The 20867-nt window shown below is 35.8% G+C and overlaps 1 protein-coding gene across 1 annotated transcript in view; it reads left to right on the top strand.

Moving 5' to 3' along the window:
• The window catches only part of LOC307166886 (cyclin-dependent kinase-like 1), a 37110-nt gene extending 17227 nt beyond the window's left edge, over nt 1–19883 (top strand). Inside the window, exons 3-4 of the mRNA XM_079885629.1 lie at nt 11823–11975; nt 19729–19883. Coding sequence (XP_079741755.1) covers nt 11823–11975; nt 19729–19830 — 255 coding nt within the window. The 3' untranslated portion in view covers nt 19831–19883. The remainder of the gene's footprint in view (nt 1–11822; nt 11976–19728) is intronic.
• The last annotated feature ends 984 nt before the right edge of the window (nt 19884–20867 follow it).

Below are 20867 nucleotides of genomic sequence, written 5' to 3'. Positions count from 1 at the left end.
TGACGTTGGAATGACGTTGCTATTTCAACGTTGATTAGATTTGCAAAATCTAAACTAAAATCAATATTGATTCAACGTTGGCAAATTCACCTATGTTGAGAAACGTTACGTTGGAATGACGTTGCTATTTCAACGTTGATTAGATTGACGTTGGAATTACGTTGCTATTTCAACGTTGATTAGATTGACGTTGGAATTACGTTGCTATTTCAACGTTGATTAGATTTGCAAAATCTAAACAAAATCCAACGGTTATCCAACACTGACACCTGACGTTGATTCAACGCTGACTCTACGTTAAAATGCCAGCTGGGACAATACAATGTTTCAAGCTCAATGACTGGACAGACTCACTGTACTGGACATTATTCACGCTTCAACCCCTAATTGATAATGCTGCTTTTGACAAAAGTTCATGAAGAGATAACAGTTAACAGAGCTTGCACTTTGAATTTAATTAAAATGTAGCAACTGACAAAATATTGTATACAAATAACTTGTATTTACACTGGCATGTTTGTTTGAGAACATAGCAAACACTGCATACCATTCACAGTGATGGTGAGTGTCGGCACACTCTTATAAAATGATGAGTTGAAAACAACACAACCTGTAAAAAGATATGTTAAAAATGACACGTGTTGTGTAGATTTTAACACATGTTGTGTGTGTGCTCAGGGACAACACATGTTGTGTAGATTTTAACACATGTAGTGTGTGTGCACAGGGACAACACATGTTGTGTAGATTTTAACACATGTAGTGTGTGTGCTCAGGGACAACACGTTGTGTCAAATTTAACACACAACCTGTGTCGATTCTTAACACATCTCTGTGTTTATAAGGACTACACATTTTGTTTTACCTTTAACACAACTAATGTGTTATTCCTCTTACACAGAAGTGTGTTGAAACCTTTTACACACTAATGTGTTATAGTTACACAACTTGTGTCTGATATGTGTCACATGTGACTGTAGTTGGTGTGTATTTGCCAGAGTGACTTCCTGTGTTTTTACAACTGAGTGTTTGGACGAACACTGAAACGTATTGTTAACTTGTTTTTATGGAGTCCAGTGATGTTTAATAAAGAGTTTGTTTGTACATTCTATTACCTGGATGTTTTAGACATCATGAATCTACATAGACAAGCTCTTATTGAGAATTAACAGAGGTTTAGATGTTGATGTTTCACTGAATGTTTTATTTGATGTCACCAGAATCGTGATTAATGGCTCCTTTATTTGAGCTATTGACCGTTTACTCCTCTTTTAGTTTTTCTCTGGCTGCTTTAACTGTATTTTAATAAAATACACTTGTTATGGTGAGAGAAACTAGGCTTGTTTGAGATGAGCAAAGTCTGTGCAGAACTGATCACCGGTGATCACCGTGAGATGCATGCCGGTTAGAAATGTGTCCTAGTGCGGTCCTCCTTGCTCTGATGTCATGCTGGTGTATGTCAAAAACTTCTCGCGAGCGCAAGGCAGATGTGTCGAATTCTGCAGTCGAGCGCAGTTGCTCTCCACCGACTGCGCTGATCAAAAGCATGATGGGAAACGACTTGCTGACGACACAGCTTAATGCTCATTGGTTTAAACAACCGTGATGTATTGTTCTCTTTTAAACTGTTTGATTTTAAAACTTTTATCTCATGTTTTTATGTGTATAAAGCATGTTATAGTATCCCCCATCTCTCTGACAGTGTTATCTATGGGTTATTTGATTGTTGTCATATTTATAAATATATATACAGTGAGGAAAATAAGTATTTGAACACCCTGCTATTTTGCAAGTTCTCCCACTTGGAAATCATGGAGGGGTCTGAAATTGGCATCGTAGGTGCATGTCCACTGTGAGAGACATAATCTAAAAAAAAAAATCCAGAAATCACAATACATGATTTTTTAACTATTTATTTGTATGATACAGCTGCAAGTAAGTATTTGAACACCTGTCTATCAGCTAGAATTCTGACCCTCAAAGACCTGTTAGTCTGCCTTTAAAATGTCCACCTCCACTCCATTTATTATCCTAAATTAGATGCACCTGTTTGAGGTCGTTAGCTGCATAAAGACACCTGTCCACCCCATACAATCAGTAAGAATCCAACTACTAACATGGCCAAGACCAAAGAGCTGTCCAAAGACACTAGAGACAAAATTGTACACCTCCACAAGGCTGGAAAGGGCTACGGGGAAATTGCCAAGCAGCTTGGTGAAAAAAGGTCCACTGTTGGAGCAATCATTAGAAAATGGAAGAAGCTAAACATGACTGTCAATCTCCCTCGGACTGGGGCTCCATGCAAGATCTCACCTCGTGGGGTCTCAATGATCCTAAGAAAGGTGAGAAATCAGCCCAGAACTACACGGGAGGAGCTGGTCAATGACCTGAAAAGAGCTGGGACCACCGTTTCCAAGGTTACTGTTGGTAATACACTAAGACGTCATGGTTTGAAATCATGCATGGCACGGAAGGTTCCCCTGCTTAAACCAGCACATGTCAAGGCCCGTCTTAAGTTTGCCAATGACCATTTGGATGATCCAGAGGAGTCTTGGGAGAAAGTCATGTGGTCAGATGAGACCAAAATAGAACTTTTTGGTCATAATTCCACTAAACGTGTTTGGAGGAAGAAGAATGATGAGTACCATCCCAAGAACACCATCCCTACTGTGAAGCATGGGGGTGGTAGCATCATGCTTTGGGGGTGTTTTTCTGCACATGGGACAGGGCGACTGCACTGTATTAAGGAGAGGATGACCGGAGCCATGTATTGCGAGATTTTGGGGAACAACCTCCTTCTCTCATTAGAGCATTGAAGATGGGTCGAGGCTGGGTCTTCCAACATGACAATGACCCGAAGCACACAGCCAGGATAACCAAGTAGTGGCTCTGTAAGAAGCATATCAAGGTTCTGGCGTGGCCTAGCCAGTCTCCAGACCTAAACCCAATAGAGAATCTTTGGAGGGAGCTCAAACTCTGTGTTTCTCAGCGACAGCCCAGAAACCTGACTGATCTAGAGAAGATCTGTGTGGAGGAGTGGGCCAAAATCCCTCCTGCAGTGTGTGCAAACCTGGTGAAAAACTACAGGAAACGTTTGACCTCTGTAATTGCAAACAAAGGCTACTGTACCAAATATTAACATTGATTTTCTCAGGTGTTCAAATACTTATTTGCAGTTGTATCATATAAATAAATAGTTAAATCATACATTGTGATTTCTGGAATTTTTTTTTTAGATTATGTCTCTCACAGTGGACATGCACCTACGATGACAATTTCAGACCCCTCCATGATTTCTAAGTGGGAGAACTTGCAAAATAGCAGGGTGTTCAAATACTTATTTTCCTCACTGTATATATAAAACATGTCTGTATTAGAGTAAAAATGATTGATAAATACGTTTTTGGTAGCCTATGTAATTAAATGGGTGTCTTGTTCATTATAATTATTTTCATATAAAAGCAACAGAACTTAAATTACATCCAGTTTATTAGCAACACTGTGCACGAGCGTGAATCCCGCGATATCCATCTTTGATCTTACAGGTGTCAGATCCACTGCGAGAGGAGAGAACTGTCCGTCTTGCCTGCGCTTTTTTCACTCCTCCCCTCACTGCAGCCGCCTACTCTCGCATACATTTCAGGCGAGGCAAGGCGCATCTCAAACAAGCCTAGTTTCTTGAGATGTTTCTTGATGATGTCATAATCAGCAAGTGCAGATCTGATCAAGTTTATGAGTATATGGATGGTGCACATTTAATTTATTTATGTGCTGTTAGTTATAACAATCCTGTGAAACTACATTATGCTGTCCAGCAGTGCAGAATAAAAAGTTTCAAAATGAAAATGTTTTCTGAAAATTTTAATCTGCAGCAGAAAATAGTCAAACACAGACATCAAGAGTCAGCGTATGAATCTCAACAATGGTGACAAATGAAAAGCTTCATGCTGCAATGCATGCTGGGAGTCATGGATGAGATTTGTACTATGGTGGCACCCAGCATGCATTGCGGCATTAAGTTTTTCGTTTAAAATATGCTAAATATGCTAATCTTTTTAAAAATCATCTTTCATATATTATACTCATTTTTCAAATATTAAACTCTAGCGGAGCTTAATAATATTACATGTTCATGATGATAATATTATTATCTGAACATATTTTTCTTATGACTATTTCTGCTTTTTCAAATGTGCAAAATAAATACACATTTTTCAGCAATCAGAGAAAACTAATGTTGTAGAGTCAAGGGTCAAGAGCCCAAATAAAGCTGACACTAATCACGATTCTGGTGACTTTAAATGAAACGTTCAATGAATCGTCAACATCAAAACCTTTTAATTCTCAATAAGAGCTTCTGTAGACGTCTGACAGAAATAAAGTCAATCTGGTTATTAATAACAAGTGAAAGCAGCATTTGAAAGAGACATTGAAAAAGAGGCATGATGTGATTGGCTGCCAAAAAACACCTGTTAATCTTTAAGTTTTCATGAATTAAGATTTAATTTATTTATTTGAATGTATTGCTTTATTTATTTTAGAGCATTTTATGGGATACCATATAAAATATACCTATAATTTTTTTCATAAACACAAACTCTCCTCCACCCAGTGCTATTCTATCCAGAGTTACATTTTAACACACATTGTGTGTTAAAAATATACACAACATGTGTCAAAATACCATCAACACATGCTGTGTGTTGTTTTTTAACACATCTCTTTTTAGAGTGTAGCTGTTCCACCAAAAGCTGTAAAATGCACGCAGTTTAGCATGTGATTTAGACGCTGCTGTACATGAGTTATAACAGCCAGATGAACAAATAGAAAAGGTGATCTGATGGTGTTGGTTGTGTTTTAACATAATCATTATTTCACAAGAATTAGACCTGAATCACTGAACTCATATAGAATCCAATTTAGTTAGATTAACTATAATAATTATAGCAGCACTGTCCTTGTACGGCAGAATATTTGTAACTTTTACAATATAGACAAAAATAATTTCCAAAAAGTTTCTCTTATACAAAAAAAGAGACAAACAGACATCAATAATCAGCCTGTGAATCTCAACAATGAGATTTATAAAGCATAAATGCTCGACATTTATAAAGCATGTTGCAGTGCATTCTGGGTACCACCAATCAAAACTCTTTCATGGCTCCCATCATGCATTGCTGCATGAATAAATAATGAGCTTATGATCAGAGGTGATCTGTTTGTCACCATTGCTGAGATTCATACGCAAAATCTTGATGTGTGTGTGTGTGCTTAAAAAAAGTGTATATATATATATATATATATATAAAAATGATTATTGATTTGATCATTTGGATTTCATTGAACAGGCTAAAAATATTATGCTGCTATAATTAATATAGTTCACCTAACTCAAAAATTGGACTCTATATGAGTTCAGTGATTCAGGTCAAATGATTGTGAAATAATGATTATGTTAAAACACAACCAACACCATCAGATCACCTTTTCTATTTGTTCATCTGGCTGTTATAACTCATGTACAGCAGCCAAACGAAACTTAAAGTTAATGATTTAAGGGTCAAGAGCCCAACTAAAACACACACTGATCTCCACAATGGTGACTTTAATTATGGTTTTCTCCTTCAGTGATTCTGCTTGTTAACATCAGGTGTCTTCAATGTTGGCAATAAAAGATATTTTGTAAATTTTACTCATTTTAAATGGTTAACTTTTAAGGAATTAATTTGATTAATTATTACTCAATTATAATTTGTTCAATTTAATTACTTTTACAATTAATTACTAATTGAAATAGCCCGAGTAAGATTACAAGCACTTTCGTGGAAAAAGTTGCCTAGCTTTTTTTAAGTAAATGTCACTCCACATTTTTTTCAGTGTATAGTGGTGGTGAGGAAAAGGATAATTTGGTATGCCTTTGCATCGACTTCAGGAAACTTAACTCCCAAACTATAAAGGATTTCTATGCGCTTTCCAACTTAGAGGAGGTCTTTTCGGTGTTAACCCATTTGTTCCCAAATTTTTCTGAATGGTTTCATGCATATAATCGTGTTAATATAATCGTGTTAATAGTGTCCTATGTGAACATGTGAACATGAACAAAGTTTAGGCACTTTTTGTACTGAAAAAAAAAATGTTTTTCAGTAATGTTATATTATGATTAAAATCAAATGAATTTTATCAATGGACAAAATTCATCCTCAAAATCAGAAACAACACAGAACACACATAGACAGAAATGAAGTGGCACACTTTAAATTTGTAGAATTATATGAAAAACAGATATTTGAAATAAATGATAAACTCTAAAAACTCCAACTTTTCTCTTTGTAACATCCTGGGCTGCGTTTCCCAAAAGCATCGTAAGCCTAAGTAGATCGTAAAAACGATCGTACGACTGATCTTAATATTACGGTCTGTTTCCCAAAAGCATTAACAAAATCGTAACTTAAATAGCACTTAAAAATCATCGTAGATCTACGAGTGCTCTGGAGTAATCGTAAATCCCCAAGTGCATCGTAAGACAGAGTTATTAGGTCACCTCCAGGACAACCGGCAGATTACACCTTTAACTTTATTCAAATGCAATGTGATTATAATATAAGGTTTTGATTGTACTTTATTGTACACTTTATTACTCTTTTTTTGTTTTGTTTTTGTTGGTTAAATTAATGTATAAATAAAAAGGTCAGAAAACAAAACAGAAAAAATATAAATAATTTAATCTAATTTAATCAAAATGAAAGGAATGAACAAAAAAATAAATAAAAGATGTAGTATGCTTCAAAGACTGGAAAAAATAGGGATGAACAAAAAAAAAATCTGTCAATGACTTGCTGACATGCATGAAAACCAGCCATGTATTGGGCATTTCTTGGTTGGCCATCATTGGTCCTACCACCTGTTTTATTAAATGTTGTCCTCTGTAGAGCCCTTTTCCTTTTAGCAAGGCTGAAAGTTCTGCCACTTCTTCCTGACCTCCTTCCCTGATCTTTTAATGCCCCTAGTTACAGTCAGTTTTCTAGCAAAATCCTCCCAGATTTTTTGTTTTTGTTTATTTGTATGACTTCCCTTAAACCTGCTGAAAATAATATGTTTGTATAGCTCCACCTCCTCTAAAATTACCTTAATCTCTTCTTTTTAAAAAAAGGTATTTTCTTTTCTTTTTTTTTTCCTTTTTTTTTTTTTTTTGGTTCAGCCATTTTGCTGGTGTCTCCACTCGTAGGTTTGTGCTTTTATAGATTATTGGCCTCGTGGAAAATGCACATCAGGTGAAAACAGTTAGGTTAAACATTTAAAATTGTAAGCGTGTGCTGCAATTACAAGCCATTCTACAAGGTGACATTTCAGCACTTGACAAACGGACAGCGACTCTTAAGTAGCACTTAAAGCACAGCTGCGAACGATCGTGCTAAGTGCATTTTTGTGAAACGCACGTGAAATGAACACGAACGTTCGTAAAGTCGCTCGCAGAAAATCCTCGTAAGTGCTAAGATCCATCGTTATCTGGAAACGCAGCCCTGATCAGGTTTGATTCTAATCATAATGTAACATTATTGAAAAAATGATTATTTTTTTTTCAGTACAAAAACTGCTAAACTTTGACAAAAAGTTACTTTTATTGTTATAATTGTGATTTCATTATATGTAGATATGAATCTACCTGGAAAAACTTGTGAAAAGAAGTCTTTTAGTTTGAAACTTTTAGAACTTTTAGAGCTCTGCAGCCATCTACTGGTTAAAGGGATTTTTTTTTACTTTTAAAACGGCATTTTCCAAAATTTGGGCAAAAATCTTACACTAAACCATGTCAAATTATCCATGTTATCCCCATGAATGAAAGTTAGAAATGTGGGTATTTTATAAGGCAAATTTTACATCATTTTCTTTTTTTCTTTTTGGAGAATTTTTCTTCTTTTTTTTTGAACATTTTGTGGAGTAAAAATGTCCAAATGTGTCGTAAAAACATTAATAAACTGAGTAAAATTACATTTGTTTAAAATATATATATAGTTACAAAATTACATTTTGTTGCCTGGGGTCTCTCAGACCCCAAACAGCCTGACTGTAAACCGCAAACGAACAGCGCACAAGGATTAAAGTTGTGGAACATAGTGCAGAACAAAGTGCAGCCATAACAGGGCATTGTGTATCAAAAAGTTAAATGAAAATAAATAAATACAAATAAATAAATAGAATGAAGAAAAAAATATATCTATATAACAAAAAAAAAAAAAAAAAAAAAAAAATAACAGTACATACAGACAATTTATGAACAGTAGAGATGTCATTTAAAGGGTTAAGTTATGTTTATGCACTAAACAAGACCAATAACCTTGATTTATTAACCTATTAACACAGAATACCCCATTTTCTCATGATATATGTACTTACAAGGCATTTGCCCACCGGCAACTATAGTTGCCGCTTGGACTTTTGATACAAAAAGTATACAAAAAACTATAGATCTCTTGTAAGATTAGTTTTGTTTGGATGATTCTAGAGACCTTCATGATTATGTAGATATATATATGTCAACAAAAAATACTTATTAGTAACATGAAAATGACCTTTCTTTGGGAGGGTTTGCCTTCGCCATGCTTGCTGGAAGTAGGGCTAGGAAGTTGACAGCCTCATGTGACAGGGAGGAAGTGAATACCTTTTTTTTTCTTGAAATCCTTTATTTGGTTGTTTGCTTGCATGTCATTGAGAAATAAAACATGGACAACATCTAGAAAAATACTTGGAAAAGGAAAATGACAACTTATGCACTGCCGGTGCACTCAAAAAAAAAAATTGTGTCTAAACATAAGATTTATGTATTTGAATTGCATATAAAATTTCCATGCATTTGGATTACATAGTTTTAACATAAACCAATCAATAATCTGAATGTGACTCAAATTTTTAAGTCATATCTAAATGAAACAGATAAGATTTATGTAATTGTATTAATAAAATGAATGTGATCTATATTTGTCAGTCATACGTAAATGAAACAGGTAAGATTTATGTGATAGTACACAGAAAAAAACCCATGTTAAATTAACACTGCTCAGTGTTCATATGTGTGCACACTACAGAGTTAAAGCGGTGTTGAAGTTAATGAGATAATTAACTGATGATTGAGCATTAATTATGAACACCTGCTGTTAACAAGCAGAATCACTGAAGGAAAGAGAAACACAAGAACTACAACTGACTTCAGCCACAGCCTTAGATGAAATCAACTGAAGAGAAAAGAAGACATTAAAGGGGGGGTGAAATGCTATTTCATGCATACTGAGTTTTTTACACTGGTAAAGAGTTGGATTCCCATGCTAAACATGGACAAAGTTTCAAAAACTAAGTTGTACGTTTGAAGGAGTATTTTTGTTCCAAAAATACTCCTTCCGGTTTGTCACAAGTTTCGGAAAGTTTTTTTCGAGTATGGGTATGTGTGACGTCAGATGTAACGGAATTTCCTTATATGGGTCCTAAGGGCACTTCTCCGGTAAGATCGCGGCCGCGCGCGCACTCTTAGACCAGAGCAAGAGAGCGAAAGCAGTTCGCCATCAAAGCGCCCTGCCCGGCTTTTGGGAAGTCAATGTCACCAAAGAAGTGTGTTTTTGGTTGCCAGGGCAAGACAACCCTGCACAGATTCCCAAAGAACCCAGCATTAAGGAACCCGTGGATGGAGTTTGTTTTCCTGAGCATAAACGGAGTTGTGTAAGACTGTTTGTTCCCTGCATTTCGACGATGATTGTTTTATAAACAAAGCCCATATCGACGGATTTGCAGATCGTCTAATGCTTAGGATCGAGCAGTCGCAATGATAAAGATTCGCGGTCGTGCGTTGGAACCGGACGGTGAGTAAAACTGTTGAACTGAACAAATGTCTCTGTGTGTTGTCACTAGCTCGGCGCGTTAGCACAGCTAAGCTTCGCCCACAGGGCCCGCCTCCAGCCGCTCGTTTTTTTCCGGAAAGACTCGGTACAGTCTATCTTTCTGTTATTAATATAATAAAACAAAATACTTTTTGGAGATATGAAGGATGCAATATTACTCTATAGGTACTCAAGATTAACAGGAGATTGAGTGAAAATGAGCATTTCACCCCCCCTTTAAATCTGTGAAGATCTCAGCAGAGGAGGATTAAACAACTCAAACAGCATTACCAGCTTCACTTATTACTAACCAGACTGACTTTATTTCATTTCCGTTTGAATGAAAACAATAGGTGTATTTTAAAGTCACCATGATGGTGATTAGCATTTGCTTTAGTTGGGCTCTTGACCCTTGACTCTTTAATATAAAATTTTCTCTGGCTGCTATAATTATGTGTTTATAAAACACGTTTGTTGCAGCAAAAAAGCCAAGAGAAAAAGAGATCAGGTGATGTTGTTCTTGGGATTTGCCGGGTATTATAGGAGGTTCGTTCAGGACTTTTTAAAATAGTTAAGCCACTCAACAATCTTACGGCTGGATACTCCCCAATTCGGAAAAGAAGGAGATGTAAAGACGCAAACCGTCATTACTATGATCCAAAAGAAAAGCTGTGAGACAGATGGGATGCTTGTGAGACAATCGTGGATAAATTAACAACTGCTCCAGTTTTGGGATATGCTGATCCTAGATTGCCCTATATATTACATACTAACGCCAGCACTGCAGGCATTGTATGAGGAGCAGGAAGGGCAGTTGAGAGTTCTTGCTTATGCTAGTCGAGGATTAACTAAGAGTGAAGCCAGATATCCTGCCCATAAACTTCTGGCCCTCAAGTGGGCGGTTACCACCAAGTACAGCGACTATTTGTACAGGGATGAATTTACTGCTGTAACTGACAGTAAATCCTTAGCTTACATCCTGACTTCTACCAAATTGATGGTCATGGTCATTTCATGGTCTTTTAATGGTCTTCCCAGGTTTTCCCAGGTAGATGGCAAGTATGCATCGCAATTCAGCACTCCTGTCAAGATGATTTAATTAAATAAGTATATAGTCTGTTTGCCCTGCATGTTTCAAAGCAAAGTGCGCACTTTGCTCACACAATCAGCTCGTGATCCAATGTTTTCCTTGTCTCAGAATGGCTCAGTTCACAGTGAATGAATGCAGAGAAGTTGAGTTTAGAAGAATGAGTTTAGTTAAATTTAGAGAGATTGATTCATCTGACGAGTCATTTGAGAATCATTGAAAATGTGGTGATGTGCAAATGTATATTATGAGAAAATGACTCCAAAACAACATTAAAATGGCATAATAGGGGCACTTTAACATATCCATATGTGAAATTTACTTTAAAAATATGCGTGCAAAAACTTGACAAAGGAAAATTAAGTAAATTGTACTTATTGTTTTTGGATGAGGTGAGGTTTGAGGTTTTTTGCTCCAGCGCACTGAGGTGCCCTTGAGCAAGGCACCTAACCACAATCGCTCCCCGGGAGCAACAGCATAATGGCTGCCCACTGCTACAGGTGTTTCATGGTTTGCAGTGTGTATGTTCATTACTCACTACTCTGTGTGTGCACTAATTTGGATGGGTTAAATGCAGAGGACAAATTCTGAGTATGGGTTATGGTGCTTCATACATTTTGTTGTGCTTTGTTGCCTTTTTACCTTCAGTAAAGATTATTGTTTTGGAATTTAACTACTCGCTGCACATAACTCTTCTGTATGGGTTCATTCATTGGTTAGTTAGCTGAGTTGGAAAGTATTAAGACTGTTAACATTCTGTTGTAAATAATGGTCTGAATACTTAGAATGATGTGATTTGATTTCTAACATTATAAGATGGGTTCAGAAGACTTACAAGTAAATGTGTATGTGTGTTTGTGTCTTTGTAGTCCTGCCTAGTAATGGATCCCTCTGGCAGGTTGTCCTGTGAAGAGCTTTTAGAGCTGCCATACTTCCTGGAGGATGGGGGAACGGGATGGGGCAGAGAAAATGATCGTCTCGGAAGACGCTATGAGAAAGGCATAAGACGCAGACCTCCTGGGGTAGGAATCTGCAGTAAAGAAAGATAATGTTGATGGGAAGAAATTAAAAATATATTCTCAAAAAAGTAAAAAAGTTAATAAAAAAAAGTCTTTGATTCCAAATTATGAACTTGTGAAGTCTTTAGGTTTACAAGGAGAAAAATTTCCTTGCACAAACACTGGTTTAATGTCCTAAGGGCTCAAAGACACTGGTGATCAGGCAAGTACAGCTTGCAACTAGTTTGAGCTTACATTTGACACATCAAATGTGCTTGAAATATGGAAACATTTATTGATGTTAAATGTAGGTATAAAAACATGCACTACATATCAACTACTGTGGGCATAGTTTAGCACAAGGGAAAACAAATCCATGGCGTAATTAATTGCCATTATTTCAATAGAAAAAGCAATGAGAAATTTTCCATTAAGTTTTCATTTACAAAAAAAATTTAATAAAATAAAGAAATAAATGATTAATATTTTATTTTAAGGAATTTGTTTATATTTGAATTTAAATTTAAATTATTTAAATGTAATGGATGTATTTACTGAGTAATCCACTATTTTGTAGAGAGGGGGTGATATGTATGCTGTTAATTTACAGCCCTTTACCGTTAATTTACAGCTCTCCTTTTTTACAGTATGTTACCGTAAAAATACCATGGAAGGTAACTCGTATCATTTGGGAAACCGATTGCTTCAAACATTTTGAGTTCAAAAACTAGTATTTATACTGATAGTACTGTGAACTGACTTCATTTGATTCCACTGAAAATTAATATATCTTAATATAAAACTGCAAACACCTAATGTGTAATAGTGCATTAACATTAGCACGCATGCGCTAAAATACTTAGCAAGGAGATTATCACTACATCCACAACTACACAGTTACTACTTTTAAATAAAGCAACAGGCAGTTGTAACCAGATTGACTTTCTTTTTTTTTATACGTCTACAGAAATTCCTATTGGGAATTAACAGAGGTTTAGATGTTGTTTTGTTTCATTTGATGTTACCATTATCATCGGTGTTTGCTTTAGTTCTCTAGGGCTCTTTATCCTTAACTTTAACATTAGTTTTTCTTTGTCTGCTGTAACTGTGTGTTTTTGAGACACATTTGTTGTAGCAGAAACAAAGCCAACAAAAATGAAATCAGCTGTTGCTGATTGTTTTGTAGTATGCTGGTACCTAACATCCATTGCAACATGAAACTTATGATTGTCACCATTGTTGAGATTCATACGTCGATTCTTGATGCCTGTCTGATCTAGAAGTTCAAAATGTTCTGAAAATAAACTTTTTAAAATCTTTCATCTTTTCTGGATGTCAAATCAGTTTTACTTTCAGCTTTTTTGCCATAGCAAATCTATTTTGAAGACAGCTATTGCAACCAAAGAAAAATCTATTGTTCAAAAGTCAAGGGTCAAGAGCCCAACTAAAGCAATCACTGATCACCATCATGATAACATCAAATTAAAATAAAATCACATTTAAACCTCTGTCATTTTTGTAATAAGACCTTCTGTAGACGTCTGACAGAAATAAAGTCAAACTGGTTAGTCCCACATGGAAATAACCTATATAAACATGTATGTTTTAATATAGGTTTTGATATAGGTTTTTAATATATGTGACATATATAAAATTGGCCGTTTTCCTATATTATATGTACATATATGCACATATATGCACCTATATGTTCACCTATATATGCACCTATATGTTCACCTATATATGCACCTATATGTTCACCTATATATGCATATATGTTCACCTATATGTTCACCTATATATGCACCTATATGTTCACCTATATATGCACCTATATGTTCACCTATATATTAGTAAAATTATTAAAATCCATAGCTACTAGGCCTACACTGTAAAAAAAAAAATCTCTGGCAGCAAAGTCTCCAGACGGATTCCGTTAAATTACAGCAAATAACCATTTCACAAAATTACTTTACAGTCAAAATTATTTAAATTACAGTACAATACTGTTGATAATGGCTTATTAAACCGTGGAAAAACGGATAAATATCAAATTACATAAAAAAAAAACATTTAACTTTCAAGTTACTGTAAATTTAGGGTTTTATAAAGTTATTTTATAATAATGCTGTCTATCTACAGTAATTATATTTTAATACATAGTTTTTCTGTGTATAACTATGAAGTTATGTATAAAAATGCATTAAGTACATAAATTCATACAAAGTTTGTATATTTACAGTTTTAATTTTTGCATTTCAAATTTCACAACTTTGACCAATCTCTAATTAAGTACTTAATAATAGCAAATGTACAGTCAATTTCTGTTAAATTAATTAAACGTATAAGTACAGAATACCTGCACATTTACAGTATTACTCATTAAACATAAACACTGAACAACAAGATATGTGAATGATAGGAAATACAATCTTAGTATATAATTTAGAACGTAAAAATATCCACATTAAAAGGCAATTGCTGTATGCCTTTATACTCTAATATAATTTATTTTACACATTTACAATTACATTTTATCCAAAGTGACTTAAAAATTAAGAGAACAATAGAAGCACCACGTGCAGTGACAAGTCCCAGTTAGTGTAGCACATATGGAACACATAGCAATTTTTTTTATTAAAACAAATATTTTGTATTATTGGGTCAAATGTTTATGAAAAGATGGATCTTTAGCAGTTTCTTGAAAATGAGTTGAGTTGGGCAGGTCATTCCACCAGCAGGGAACAGTCCAGGGAAAGGTCAGTGAAAGTGATTTTGTGTCTCTTTGGGATGATGGCAACACAAGGCGCCGTTCACTTGCAGAACACAAGCTTCTGGAGACACACAGATCTGAAGCAGTGAGTTTAGGTCTTGCTGCAGCATCTGGATCAGTTGCAGATGTTTGACTGATGCTGGAAGGCCTGCCAGGAGAGCATTACAATAGTCCAGTCTGGAGAGAACAAGAGCTTAGACAAGGAGTTGTGTGGCTCCGATAGGAAGAGCCGGATCTTTCTAGTGTTGTATAAGGCAAATCAGCAGGATCGCATGGTTTGGCTGAAAGTGAAACCATAAGTAGTTCTGTCTTGGCAAGGTTGAATTGAAGGTGAAGGTCATTCATCCAGCAAGAATTTTCCATCAGGTAGGCTGAGATGCGAGCAGCAACCGTCAGATCCTCTGGCTGGAATGAAAGGTAGAGATATATGTCATTAAGTGATAGGAAAACCCATGTTTCTAAATGACAGAGCCTAGTTACAATACAAAAAAAAAAAAAAATAGAATGGGTGGGTGGAATCTAACACAATCATGGTCTTACTGTAGCAAAACCAAACCTTGTGCAGCTCCAGTGGCCTCACAAGGATCAAATGAATATTCACATGGGAAAATATAGTATAAAACAAATTACATTTTCTGCCACTTTTAGTGCAATCATATGGAATCAGAAGACTCTGCCATTACAATATTTTAAATTACTTCTTCCCATACCTTGTTTGCCATGATCATTCTGCTTTCCACTTGACCTGAAATCACACAAAAAAATTATATATTTTTTTACAACTCAGTATTACATTTACACATGTCAGAATATGTTCCACTGAGACAATGCAAAACCTCAACTTACTTTATAAGCTTAATATATGCATATGCATTCTATAGCTACGTGTTGGCAAGCAGATGCAGCCAGAATATGCAATTTATCATGTGGTGTTCATATTCTAGTCTCATGTGCTTTCCTGTATCATCAACAAGTACAGTATTTACTGAATTCGTTTTCTTAACGGTCTTGATAGCAACGTTAACCCTTATGAAAATGAACTATGGTTTAACCAAAAAAAAAAAAAAAAACCTTGGTAACGTTAGGCCTATTTGTAGTATAACTGTGGTTATTAAAAATGGTAATAAAAATCCGCCAAAAACGTGGTTACTATTTTTTAAGAGAAGAGTTTTCAGCTTCCAGACAGTGTTTCAAAATGTCCCGCCATTTAAGAGATTGATTTACTGACAGGCTCTAGACTCTAAACGGACTCTATGTATAACAAGTCTATGAAAGCTTGTTTTAGGTCTTTTGAGGTGTGGGATATCTTTCTTAAAACAGATGGACAATGTAAAGACGCATGCTACATTTTCAGTGTTTTGCCTCCAGCTCTCGCCAGTTAACTTAACTGAACATCATTTAAAATGCTAACGTTAGCTTGAAAACTGTAACGTAAACTTAACACAAATGTAGGGGTGTGCCATATCATACCGTCCACGATAATACCGGTATAAACTTTTACATGATAAAAAAAGTGTCATATCGCGATATCACTGATATAGCGACGCAATGACGTATGGCGCATTACGTTCCATAGCACGCACAACAATAACACCCGTCAGAGTGCGAGAGCAGCAAGTCAGCCTCCAATGACAATTTAGTACCTAAAAAGGAGCTACTTCAATAGTATTTTAATAATTCCCGCAGGTCTACCACTTATAATGCGGGAAATTCCCCCGCAAACATTGATTCACTTTAGCATGTACATTGTATGAGTAGCCTAAATGAATCCATACAGATTATAAAATCAAATCAATAATTTTAAAACTTTCTCCAAGACGCAATTTTACCAACCGCGTGAGTGTTCAGCAGTGCTGCGTCTTCTCTCTCTCGCTCTCAAAATGGGTTGCACATGTCAATCGTCGAAACTACACTCTTGTATTTAGCAGTCAGGACATGACGGAATTGTCTTTTGTCATTTTGTTGCATCGTAACTAAAGTTGATCATTTTCACTTATTTTAAGTCTTATCAGTTTAAAGGGACACCAGGCAACTCTTGAGTGTTTTTTCTCTACGAAGCTCCCCCTAGTGTCTGGTAGTAAATGCTTTCATACACTCTGTCATAAAAACGAACTGTTGTCACCCCACCCCCCTCGCCACGAGCAACCCAGCTGAGCAGAGGAACCGGCTATTTCAAAACCAGTTATGTCTACCGACTCATACGTACAGTACAGTACAGTACGTCACAAACAGCTCGCGAGTAACAAAAGTTCTTTTTCGCGGATTATATCGCTTTAACGGGGGAAAAAAACACGCAAAATTGTGTAAATTCCGGTCATGGTTAGTATATTCGTAAACAGTCGGTTATGTCTGAAATAAGCATAAAACGCGCGTAAACAGTAATGGATCCGGGCACTAGCTCTAAAAGTGACAGCAGCCATATGTGTCTGTCATTAATGTTGTTGTCAAAACAACAAAACATAGCTTTAATTGTAAGGAATCAGAATTAATAGCCTATGTATTTAATTTAGTCAGGACTCAGGACTAGTGTTATTTTTCATTTGATTACCTTATTCAGTTTCTGTAGTATTTCTGAATACTAGTGTTAGACCTACCCAAAAACTTTTCTCTTTATTTGTATTTTTATTATTTTGTATATATTTTTTGCTACTTTTTTCAATTTAATTCAAAGATTGAAATCAAGCTTCCTTGTGTTGTGTAAACTCTTAAAAACAAAATGACCCAATTGTAAAAACGCAATGAGTGAGCAAACATTTAGGTGAGATAAATGTAATAAAAAAAAATTGTCTAAATTTTTTTTCTATATCGTCATAAATATCATTATTGCAAATATTCTTGAAATATCGTGATATAATTTTGAGGCTATATCGCCCACCCCTACACAAATGTAATATAAAATATCGTTCACATGTAGACTCTTACCTCAGCCGGTGATCGGTTGGCATGATGTCCGCTGTGACGAACCAGGCTCACTGAAAAGGGTGTTATTTCCGAAGAATCCAAACCAATGACATTATAAAGATCAGTGATCCAAACGGACTGACTGACAACAGGGGCACGTTCAAGTTCAAAACGGTGCGCAACGTTTTGTCGGGGCTGAACGCAGCCCAGGGCTCCTGCTCACGGCTGCTCTCGACGAATACGATTGCTTTGACCCACTGTTGATCTCACAATCCACTTCACGAGAGTAGATTGAATTCAAATCTCCCGACTCCCGTTTGCCCTTGCCCAAACTCGATTGATCAGCTAACCGTTGTGGGCGGGACTAAACAGCGGAAACGTAATGGCGGCGAATTTGAATCTGCGTCATCGTGCGCGCGCAGCGCACACACATACACACACACACACACACAAAGCCCTGAATGTGCAGCAACGGAGATTTGGAAAAATATGAATAAAATATACATGAAATTATGGGAGAATAAGACAATGAAATAATGATCAAAATGAGCATCTATTTACAAGACAAGATTAAAAGACTATAGCCTATGCAATAAAAAAAGAATTCAATAGGCCTACTGTAGCATATGTAGGGTAGGCTACTGTATGTACAAATACTATTATTTAACCTTAAAAAAACACACTTTAACCCCCACATGCTTAATAATCTGTAAGGACAACATATAGATGCAGATTTCTGCCTTCTTTTCTTTGTTTTCTAATTTCACAGAAAAAAATCTGTAAAATATTACTTTGTAAAAATACAGACAAGTTCCTTTTAAAAAACGTAAAATTGATGTAAAACCAAAATACAAGCAATTACCTGTAAATTTAATAGTGGACCTTTAAATATCTTAAATAGCAAATATCTGTAAAATAACAGGCATTCACTGTATAATGACAAAACGGTAAAATTCTGTAAAACAAAATACAGACCATTACCTGTCAAATTACACCTTTTTTTTTTACAGTGTAGGCAACATAAATAAAAGTAGAATGTAGAAATTTACATTATTTATTTACTTAAGAACAAACAAATAGTATACAAGAACAAAAATAAGACAAAAAAACTGAACAGAAAAAAAACAATTTATCTTTTTGATCTCAGCTCCGTGAGCTTCGAATTGATAGATGTGCCTATCTGAGCTAGGCATCATGTATGACAGTTGCCAAAGTGAGATATGAGCTACAAAATGACCATCCTGCCATGAGCTATATAGGATTATCTTGTATGCACATATAGGGCTTATATGTGGATATAAAGAAGCAATACAGGAGACCTATATGGCCTGTATGTGCACATATATGCACCTCAATTTTGCCTATATGTGGCATACATACGCATATATGCAGCATATATATTATCATATATGTGCATATATGCAGGATATATGCAGGATATATGTGCATATAAACTGCATATAGGTTTCATATATATATCCTCATATAGGTTCTTTCCATGTGGGGTAATAAGTGAAGCTGGTAATGCTGGTATCCTGCTCTGCTTAGATCTTCAGAGATTTAATGTATTTTTTCTTCAGTTGATTTAATCTTTTTTTTCTGTTCTGTTTCTTGTTCCTCTTTGCTTCAGTGATTCTGCTTGTTTACAGCAGGTGTTCATCAGTGTCTGAATTAACTTAGAAAATTAACTGAATTAACTATGAAATTGTTCACTCAGTCGAGTGGACTCTATTAGTGAACTAATGTAGGGAATAGTGAATGAGGGTATATGGTGTGATTTGAAACACAGCCTCTGAGTGTCGACTTTGAGCACTGTTAATTCACAGTATATTCCTGTAGGCTACTTTCTCGAAAACGACAAATATCACCCAGAATGCATTTTTTTCTATGGTATATTGCTGTTTTATTGGAAAACAGCATGTTACTGTAAAATTTGGCCGTTTTTAACAGCATTTGTTAGTGTAATCTTAATGTGGTTCGATGAGTAAATTGGTAAATTGTACACATTTTACGTGGCCAAAAACCAACTTGGGTTTCCAATCATGCATGTTGCTCACTTCACATTATTTGGCTATTAATTGACAGAGAAATTTTGTTTTGCAGCCTCAATACTTTCCACAGCTGACCAACAGTACCACCTCACCAGCACCTGAACTGAAGAGTAAACACAGGCACAAACATGACCATCACCTACCCAACATCTGACCCTGGGACTGGTGAAAATGTGTTTGGTAGGGCAAACGTGTTTTCAGTGGAATGACTTGATGCATTTATAGCATATTTTTTAGTATAGCTATTTTAACACATACTGTATTAAAACTATAAAAGTTATAGTCCTGGAATCTGATATTCTACATATACAGTAGCCCTAAACGTATTTTGAGACTTAAACCACACATAATGTATATATTGAATTTACAAATGTATTAGTGTTAAAAGTTATTAATGCATTAGAGTATTATAAATTTGTGACCAAAAATCAGTTAGCCATGTCCAATTTCTTTGTAGTAGAATCCTTTCAATGGTTAAAGGCCATTTTACATGTACTGGTCAATGCACTAAGCTTCAGCGTTACCCTGGCACCGCGTTACTCGTTGGTTGAGCCTCGTATACGTATAGCTTTGAGCTCCGATCACACCGCCAGTGACTTTGGGTGTGTTCCACTTCACTTTTAGACTATGACAGGTGAATTGTACCACTTTCAAGGCTACCAGGAGAAGGAGCAGTCTACCCTTCCGTTGCTGTCAGATGTGGCTGTGTTTAACTCCACTTTTAGACATACCACTCATGTACTTCCTTAAGCACTTCCCCTCTGGGAATACTCAGAGTCTGCATACATACTCTGCATACATACTACATATGAGTCTACTCATATGTTCCATAGGTAGATTGAATAGACTATGTAAACTAAAGTAACTGTACACAACTGTAGTTGCAAGTGTGCACCAGTATTTTTTATCAAATACGTCTTTACAGGCAATTGGAGGCCCATAAGTTTGTTAACTTCTGATGTTAAACTATTGGATAAGGTGCTGGCTTGCCATCTGGATCCCTGACATCCTAAAATAATCTCTGAAAATCAGACCAGTTTCATTAGGGGCCGACCAATTATCATCAAATATTCGACGACACTTAAATATAATTTTTTCTCCATCCAGTGAGATTCCAGTCATCTCATTAGATGCAGAACAGGCCTTAGGGTTAGGTGGAATTATATATTCACTATAGATAAATTTGGCTTA

Source organism: Squalius cephalus (assembly GCF_949319135.1).
Source record: "Squalius cephalus genome assembly, chromosome: 11".
NCBI lineage: Eukaryota > Metazoa > Chordata > Actinopteri > Cypriniformes > Leuciscidae > Squalius > Squalius cephalus.
The sequence above is the reverse complement of the archived record's forward strand: the minus strand, read 5'-3'. Positions and strand labels throughout refer to the sequence as shown.